The following is a 9,463-nucleotide window of genomic DNA, read 5'->3' on the forward strand; positions in this document are numbered from 1 at the left end:
CAAACCCTGGGTTGGTCACTGGGGTCCCCCCGGTGCTTTGGGGCATCCCTGGGGCTGGACACAGCCGGGAGTCCCCCTCTGGTGGCACCTCCTGGGGTGGCGCTGGCTCTGTCCCCACCACCCTGGGGACACCCGGGGGGTGTCACCGCTCCTGCCCTGGCTGTGTCCCCACCGCCCTTGGGGACACCCGGGGGGTGCCACCGCTCCTGCCCTGGCTCTGTCCCCACCACCCTGGGGACACCCGGGGGGTGTCACCGCTCCTGCCCTGGCTCTGTCCCCACCACCCCTGGGGACACCCGGGGGATGTCACCGCTCCTGCCCTGGCTCTGTCCCCACCACCCTGGGGACACCCGGGGGGTGTCACCGCTCCTGCCCTGGCTGTGTCCCCACCGCCCTTGGGGACACCCGGGGGGTGTCACCGCTCCTGCCCTGGCTGTGTCCCCACCGCCCCTGGGGACACCCGGGGGATGTCACCGCTCCTGCCCTGGCTCTGTCCCCGCACCCCTGGGGACACCCGGGGGATGTCACCGCTCCTGCCCTGGCTGTGCCCCCACCGCCCCTGGGGACACCCGGGGGATGTCACCGCTCCTGCCCTGGCTGTGTCCCCACCACCCTGGGGACACCCGGGGGATGTCACCACTCCTGCCCTGGCTGTGTCCCCACCGCCCCAGGGGACACCCGGGGGATGTCACCGCTCCTGCCCTGGCTGTGTCCCCACCGCCCCTGGGGACACCCGGGGGGTGTCACCACTCCAATCCCGCCCCTCTCAGCCCCTCTCGGGCTGCTGGAGCGGAGCCACCCCCGGGCTGGTGGCCTTGGGGACAATGTAAGGAGCCAGCAGGGGACCGCGGGTTTGATTGGCCGCGTCCTGTTTGTCACCTCGGCCAGACCCCCGAGCTGCCCCTTCCTCCTCCTCCTCCTCCTCCTCTCTGTGCCTTAAAAACCCTTCCCAAGCCCTTCCCCAGCCCCTGCAGACGAGGAGGAGGAGGAGGAGGAAGGACAGACAGGGGGTACGTCAGTCCCGGCCTCGTTTGGCTCCTCCAGAGCCCCCCACAGCTGGGGGATGGGAGGGTTTGGGGGGTACAGGGGTCTCAAAGCGCTGGGAAAGGGCAGATGTGGTGGAAAACAGGAGGGATTTGGGAGCAGCATCCTCGGGATGGAGCGAAAAAAACTCCGGGCTGGGTGGTGGATTTGGGATTTGGGGTTCAGGGTTTGGGATTTGGGATTTTAATTTGGAGTTTGGGATTTGGGGTTTGGAATTTGGGGGTTGGGATTTGGAATTTGGGGTTTGGGATTTGGGGTTTGGAATTTGGGGTTTGGGATTTGGGATTTGGGGTTTGGGATTTGGGATTTGGGGTTTGGGATTTGGGGTTTGGGATTTGGGATTTGGGGTTTGGGATTTGGGATTTGGGGTTTGGGATTTGGGGTTTGGGATTTGGGGTTTGGGATTTGGGATTTGGGGTTTGGGGTTTGGGATTTGGGGTTTGGGGTTTGGGGTTTGGGATTTGGAATTTGGGGTTTGGGATTTGGGATTTGGGGTTTGGAATTTGGGGGTTGGGATTTGGAATTTGGGGTTTGGGATTTGGGATTTGAAGGGGGCCGGGACCCTCGCCCTGCTGTGCCGTGGGTGTCCCACGGGAGGGAATTCTCCTTTGGGGACGGGCCCTGGAGGGTTTGGATGTGGAGCTGCCCGGACCGGGGGATGTCCCCGTGCTGCCACACGGACCCCGTGGCCTCTGGCCCGCCAGGATGTTGGGAAAGCAGATTTAGAGCTGGATGTGGGGGCAGAAGGGGGGAGCAGCAGTTCCGGGGCTCCTGGGGTTGGTTCTCCTCCTCTGCTGGGCTTGTTGGGCCAGGGGCCGGTTCCATCCATCCCCATGAGCACCGTGACCCCTTCATCATCCCCCGAGCCCCCTCATCATCCCCCGGGGCTGGGAATGCCGGGCAGCCCCCGCAGCCCCGCGGGGCCTCTCCTGCACGGCCGAGCGTGTAATGCGCTGAAAAGGGTCACGGAATGTCCCCTCTGTCTGTCCCCTCCTGGGGCTGGGGCTGTCTGTCCCCCCGGGATTTGGGGCTGTCTGTCCCACTCACCCCGAAGTTTGGGGCTCCTGACCCCCCTATCCTGGGGCTGGGGCTCTTTTTGTCCCCCCAGGGTTTGGGGGCTGTCTGTCCCCACCGGGATTGGGTCTGTCTGTCCCCTCCCAGGGCTGTCTGTCCCCTCCACCCCGAGGTTTGGGTCTGTCTGTCCCCCCGGGATTTGAGCTATCTGTCCCCTCCCAGGGCTGTTTGTCCCCCCCAGGTTTTGGGGCTGTCTGTCCCCTTGAGATTTGGGGCTGTCTGTCCCACTCACCCGGGGTTTGGGGCTCCTGTCCCCCCTATCCTGGGGCTGGGGCTCTTTTTGTCCCCCCAGGGTTTGGGGGCTGTCTGTCCCCACAGGGATTGGGTCTGTCTGTCCCCTCCCAGGGCTGTCTGTCCCCTCCACCCCGGGATTTGGGGGCTGCCTGTCCCCTCTGGGGCTGGGGCTGTCTGTCCCCCCAGAGTTTGGGGGCTGTCTGTCCCCTCCCAGGGCTGTCTGTCCCCTCCACCCCGAGGTTTGGGTCTGTCTGTCCCCCCGGGATTTGAGCTATCTGTCCCCTCCCAGGGCTGTTTGTCCCCCCCAGGTTTTGGGGCTGTCTGTCCCCTTGAGATTTGGGGCTGTCTGTCCCCTCCACCCCGGGATTTGGGGGCTGCCTGTCCCCTCTGGGGCTGGGACTGTCTGTCCCCAGTTGGGCTGTCTGTCCCTCCCAGGCTGTCTGTTCCTCCACCCAGGTTGGGCTCTCTGTCCCCTCCCAGGTTGGCTGTCTGTCCCCTCCCAGGGCTGTTGTCCCCCATTTTGGGCTGTCTTCCCTTGAGATTTGGGCTGCTGTCCCCTCCACCGGGATTGGGCTGCCTGTCCCCTGGGTGGGCTGTCTGTCCCCCCCAGAGTTTGGGGGCTGTCTGTCCCTAGGGCTGTCTGTCCCTCCACCCGAGGTTTGGGGGCTGTCTGTCCCCCCCCAGTTTTTGTGACTGTCTGTCCCCTCCTAGGGCTGTCTGTCCCCCCGGGATTTGGGACCATCTGTCCCCTCCCAGGGCTGTCTGTCCCCTCCCAGGGCTGTCTGTCCCCTCCACCCCGAGGTTTGGGGCTGTCTGTCCCCCCGGGATTGGCTCTGTCTGTCCCCCCCACCCCGGGGCTGGCCCCCCACCCAGCCCTTGGTGACATCCCCGGTGCCGTGACCCCGGGCAGGTGCAGGATGTGTCCCCTGGGCTGGCTGGGGGTGGCCGCCCTGTGCCTGGGGACACTTTGGGCGGTGCCAGCCAAGGACAGGAGGAAGGAGGAGAAACCCAAGGCTGAGCTGAGCCTCTTTGAGAACCTGGACTTGGATAACTACGACGTGACCTTGGAGAGCTACGGGGACATCCTGGACCTGAGCAACTACGAGGAGCTCTATGACTATGGGGACCTTGTCCCCAAGGTGAGGGGGACACAGGACAGCCCCTGGTTCCATCTTTGGACGGGGATTTGGTGCCAGGGACGGATGTGGCACCACAGGAGGAGCAGCCCTGGCAACTCTCCTGGGTTTGGGGAAGGTTTTACTCAAACCAAACCCCTGCCAGCTCTTGGATGTGAGGGTTCCTTCATCCCTCTGGGCCAGGAGAGCTTGGAGAGCTTTCCAAGAAGGAATTAATGACCCAAATCCAGTGACCCTGATTGGTACCACCCACACCAGAGGGCACAAATCCCCCACACTCACACCCAGCTCTGTTTGCAGATCGAGGTTGGCACTTTGGCTCCCCGCCCCAAGGACCCCAAAACCCTCCCAGAGCTGGTTGAAACCACATCTGGAACCCCAAATCTGCAGCCCCCAAGCAGTGCTGGCCCTGTGCCCCCAGCACCCATCCCCAGACAAGGTGAGTCGTGCTCCCTTGGGATGCATCCCCATGTCACAGAAGTGGAATTTTGGGGGGAAAAAAGGGAATTCTGGTGCTGCCAGCAGCTCTTTGCAGGGTTTTGGGATTGACTCTGCTCACAGGAGGGTTGCAGAGAGAGAAATTGCTGGGAAAAAATGAACTCCAGCAAAGCAGCGAGGCTTTAATGAGCAGAGGCTTCGCGACAGTGGCAATTAGATTAGTGACAATTAAAATCCTGCGGCGAGGATAAATATCTTTATTCCTTTGCTGTCACTCCAGGCTGGGAAAAATTAAGTGGGAGGAGAAAGGAAATTGGTGCTGAGCTGCTCTGAACCCCCCCTCGAAGGGGTTTGGGAACCTTGGGGAGAGGAGGGGGATCAGGTGTGGGGTGGGCTCAGTTTTACCCCTTGGGGGCAGCTGGGACAGATTTTTCTTGATTCAAAAGAATTTTCTTGAGTTCTGCTTCCTCCAGTGGGAGAATTAAAGGGGCCAGGAGAGCTTTGGGTGTAAAAAGCTGAATTTGGGGGCTTTAATTTCCCCTCCTCCTGCAGGAGGGGTTTGCTCCTGGGCACTTGATATATTTATGGGGTTTTTTTGCTTGGAGTTTCTGTCCCTTCCCTGGATGATGCGGGGCTGTGACAGCTCTGGGTGTCACCAGGTCTGTGTCCTTATGGCAGAGTGGGCAGATCCCACTTTTCTGGGGTATTTTATGGGGTCAGGGATCTGTGACAGCTCCGTGTGTCACAGATCCATGTCCCCACAGTGGGGTGTGCTCCTTACGTTGTTCTGGGGTATTTTGTGGGGTCAGGGGGCTCTGGGTGTCACAGACCCATGTCCCCATGGCAGACTGGGCTCTTCCTGCTGTTCTGGGGTATTTCATGGGGTATTTTATGGGGTCAGGGATCTGTGACAGCTCCGTGTGTCACAGACCCATGTCCCCACAGTGGGATGAGCTCCTCCTGCTGCTCTGGGGTATTTCATGGGGTCAGGGGGCTCTGTGTGTCACAGACCCATGTCCCCACAGTGGGATGAGCTCCTCCTGCTGCTCTGGGGTATTTCATGGGGTCAGGGGGCTCTGTGTGTCACAGATCCCTGTGCCCATGGCGGGATGAGCTCCTCCTGCTGCTCTGGGGTATTTCATGGGGTCAGGGGGCTCTGTGTGTCACAGACCCATGTCCCCATGGCAGACTGAGCTCCTCCTGCTGCTCTGGGGTATTTTATGGGGTCAGGGATCTGTGACAGCTCTGTGTGTCACAGATCCCTGTGCCCATGGCGGGATGTGCTCCTCCTGCTGCTCTGGGGTATTTCATGGGGTCAGGGATCTGTGACAGCTCCGTGTGTCACAGACCCATGTCCCCACAGTGGGATGAGCTCCTCCTGCTGCTCTGGGGTGTTTCATGGGGTCAGGGGGCTCTGTGTGTCACAGACCCATGTCCCCACAGCAGACTGAGCTCCTCCCACTGCTCTGGGGTATTTCATGGGGTCAGGGGGCTCTGTGTGTCACAGACCCATGTCCCCATGGCGGGATGAGCTCCTCCCGCTGCTCTGGGGTGTTTCATGGGGTCAGGGGCTCTGTGTGTCGCAGACCCTGTCCCATGGAGATGAGCTCCTCCTGCTGCTCTGGGGTGTTTCATGGGGTCAGGGGGCTCTGTGTGTCACAGATCCCTGTGCCCATGGCGGGATGAGCTCCTCCCGCTGCTCTGGGGTGTTTCATGGGGTCAGTGCTTGTTTCCAGGGCTGCCCAGCTGCGTGCTGTGCCTGTGCCTGGGCAGCTCGGTGTACTGCGACGACGCGGGGCTGGAGCAGATCCCGGCGCTGCCCCCGGACACCGCGTACCTGTACGCCCGCTTCAACCGCATCGGGGCCGTGCGCGCCGGCGACTTCCGCGGCCTCGGTACGTCGGGGTCACCACCAGGAACGTCCCCCCTCTCCGATGGCACTGGACAAACCAGCAGTCCATCAAATTCCTTTTCCTCCATAAAAGAATGAGAAACAATGAGTTATTTACAGAAAGCGCATGAGAGAGTTTGTTAGAAGAATGTAAACATTAGAAAATCTTAAAAAATCAGGGCGGCAGGGAATAAACCACCCTGGCTTTGTCCCTGTCCTCCTCCTGCCCTCAGAGAAGCTGAAGCGCATCGACCTGAGCAGCAATTCCATCTCGTGGGCGGACGCGGACGCCTTCCGGGGGCTGCCCAGCCTGCAGGAGCTGCTGCTGCCCGAGAACCTCCTGACGGCGCTGCCCGAGCTGCCCCGCGGCCTCGTGCGCCTGGACGCGCGCCTCAACCGCATCCCCAGCGCCGGGCTGCGCCCCGAGGCCTTCCGGGTGTGCCCCGCTCATTGGTTCATCTCTTGGTGGTTCATCTTTAGGGGTTCATCTTTAGGGGGTTCATCTTTAGGAAGCTCGTTGGTTCATCTATTGAGGGTTCATCTCTATTGGGTTCATCTCCAGGGGGTTCATTGGTTCACCTCTAGGGGTTCATGTCTTGGAGGTTCATCTCCAGGGGGTTCATTGGTTCATCTCTTGGGGGCTCATCTCTATTGGGGTTCATCTCTTGGGGGTTCATCTTTAGGGGGTTCATCTCTATTGGGTTTCATCTCTTGGGGGTTCATTGGTTCATCTCTCAGGGGTTCATCTTAAGGGGTTCATCTATTGGGGGGTCATCTTTAGGGGCTCATCTCTTGAGGGTTCATCTCTACTGGGGTTCATCTCTTGGGGGTTCATTGGTTCATCTCTATTGGGGTTCATCTCTTGGGGGTTCATCTTTAGGGGGTTCATTTCTAGGGGGTTCATTGGTTCATCTCTCAGCGGTTCATCTTAAGGGGTTCATCTTTAGGAGAATCATCTCTTGGGGGTTCACCTCTAGGGGTTCATCTCTATGGGGGTTTATCTCTAGGGGGTTCACTGGTTCATCTCTTGGGGGTTCATCTTTAAGGGTTCATCTTTTGGGGGTTCATGTCCAGGAAGGTTCATCTTTAGGGGGGCGCATCTCTATTGGAGTTCATCTCTTGGGGGTACATTGGTTCATCTCTATTGGGGTTCATCTCTATTGGGGTTTTATAACTATTGGGGTTTGTCTCTCATTTGGGGTGACTCATTGGTTCATCTCTTGGGGTTTCATCTCTTGGGTGTTCATCTTTAGGGAGTTCATCTCTATTAGGGTTCATCTTTATGGAGGTTCATCTTTAGGAGGTTCATTGGTTCATCTCTTGGGGGTTCATCTTAAGGGGTTAATCTCTAGAGGGTTAATCTTTGGGGGGTTCATCTCTAGGGGTTCCTGTCTAGGGGGTTCATTGGTTCATCTTTTGGGGGTTCATCTCTAGGGGTTCATCCCTATTGGGGTTCACCTCTGTCCTGTCCCTGCAGGACCTGAAGCAGCTGCAGTTCCTCCATCTCTCAGATAACCAGCTGGATTTTATCCCAGTGCCCCTTCCCGAGAGCCTGCGCTCCCTGCACCTCCAGGTGGGATGGGGTTTGCCTGAGTTCAGCAGATCCCACCTCTTCCTCCTCGTTCTCCTCCTCCTCCTTCTCCTCCTCTTCATTGTCCTGGTCCTGGTCCTGATCCTGGTCCTTGTTCTTGTTCTTGTCCTGGTCCTAGTTCTGGTTCTGGTTCTGGTCTTCCTTCTTGTCTTCATTGTCCTGGTCCTTGTCCTGTTCCTAGTCCTGGACTGATTCTGGTTTGTGTCCTCATTCTTGTTGTCCTGGTCCTGGTCCTGGTCCTCAACTGGTTCTGGTCCTCTTCCTCATCCTTGCTGTCCTGATCCTGGCCCTTTTCCTGGTCTGGGTCCTGGTCCTGTTCCTGGCCCTGGTCATGGTCCTTTTCCTGGTCCTGGGTCTGGTCCTGGTCCTATTCCTGGTCCTTTTCCTGGTCCCTGCCCTCGTCCTGGTCCTGGTCCTGGTCCTGGTCCTGGTCCTGGTCCTGGCCCTGGCCCTGGTCCTGGTCCTTCTGGTTCTGGTCCGGTCCTGGTCCTGGCCTGGCCCTGGTCCTGGTCCTGGTCCTGGTCCCTGCCCTCGTCCTGGTCCTGGTCCTGGTCCTGGTCCTGGTCCTGGTCCTGGCCCTGGCCCTGGTCCTTCTCCTCTCCCTCTCCCCTGACCCGGCCGTGCCCGTGTCCCGTCCCCGCAGAACAACAACATCCAGACGATGCACGAGGACACGTTCTGTGACAGCCAGGAGCAGGGCCAGATCCGCCGGGCGCTCGAGGACATCCGCCTGGACGGGAACCCCATCAACCTCAGCCTCTTCCCCAACGCCTTCTCCTGCCTGCCCCGCCTGCCCACCGGCCGCTTCTCCTGAGCCCCCACAGCTGGAAATGCAGGAAAGTGTTCCCAGATCCCATCCCAGAGCGCTCAGACCCTGCTCCTCCATGGAAAATGTGATTAAAGTGGAGGTGTTCCCCCCCAGGGTGAGCTCGGTGCTGGGGCAAACGCATAAAATAAAAATAAAATGAAATAAAGGTTTGGAAATGCATTCAAAGCATTTTACAGTGAGAGGAGAGGGAAGCCCCCACCCAGCCCCAGCCCAGCAGTTTTGCTTGGATTTGCAAAGATGGGATTTCACTGTGTCCCGTTTCTTCCTCCATTCCCTCCCAGAGCCTCAAGGAGATCCTGAGATCCTGAGATCCTGGTCAGGGTGTCCTGGTCAGGGACCAGGAGCTGCATTGCCCCAGGGAGGTGACACTTGGAGACCTCAGGTGGCACATCCAGGTGTGGCCTGGGCACAGCTGGACTGTCCCCATGTACTCCCAAAGAGGGTAAAATGGGAAATCCCAGCACAGGGCAACTGGAATCTTCCATCCCCTCACCCCAGACCTGCTGTGGTCCTGGGAACAGGGACTGGGAGCTGTCCTGGAACTGGGATCTCCAGCACCCCTGGATTTGGGATGGTATCAATGGATTTGGGAGGGAATCCATCAATTTGGGATGGTAAAAATGGATTTGGGAAAGTATCCATAGATTTGGGAGGATATCTATTGATTTAGAATGGGATTTATGGATTTGGGAGCATATCCCTAGATTTGGGAGGGCATCCATGGATTTGGGATGGTATAAATGGATTTGGGATGGTATAAATGTATTTGGGAAAGTATCCAAGGATTTAAGAGCGTATCCATGCATTTGGGAGGGGAATCCCTGGATTTGGGATGGTATAAACGGATTTGGGATGTTATCCATGGATTTAGGATGGTATCCATTGATTTGGGACGGCATCCATGGATTTCGGATGGTATCCCTGGATTCAGGAGGATATCCCTGGATTTGGGATGGCATCCGTGGATTTGGGAGGGCATCCATAGATTAGGGACAGTATCCATGAATGTGGAACTGCAGAGAGCCCTGGAGCTCCCCGAGCCCACCAACCCCACCAGGATCTCCCTGGGCTGGAGCTGAACCCCCAAGCCCATCCCGTTTTTCCGCAGCCAGCGGGAGCTGCCCAGCGCTGTGGGATATTTTCCATCTCCGATGGATTCATCCCTTATATTTTTATCCACGTGTAAGGAACACCATGAGGGGGATGACACATCCCTGGAGAATCCA

At 58.7% G+C, this 9,463-nt stretch overlaps 1 protein-coding gene across 1 annotated transcript; it reads left to right on the forward strand.

Moving 5' to 3' along the window:
* Positions 1 to 3,269: 3,269 nt before the first annotated feature.
* Positions 3,270 to 8,261, forward strand: OPTC (opticin). Its single transcript, XM_064733169.1, has 6 exons — positions 3,270 to 3,491; positions 3,789 to 3,927; positions 5,663 to 5,821; positions 6,051 to 6,253; positions 7,295 to 7,390; positions 8,052 to 8,261. Exons 1-6 carry the CDS (start codon positions 3,270 to 3,272, stop codon positions 8,220 to 8,222), a joined length of 990 nt encoding a protein of 329 aa, XP_064589239.1. The 3' UTR covers positions 8,223 to 8,261.
* The last annotated feature ends 1,202 nt before the right edge of the window (positions 8,262 to 9,463 follow it).

Source organism: Zonotrichia leucophrys, chromosome 26 (genome assembly GCF_028769735.1).
Source record: "Zonotrichia leucophrys gambelii isolate GWCS_2022_RI chromosome 26, RI_Zleu_2.0, whole genome shotgun sequence".
NCBI classification, from domain to species: domain Eukaryota; kingdom Metazoa; phylum Chordata; class Aves; order Passeriformes; family Passerellidae; genus Zonotrichia; species Zonotrichia leucophrys.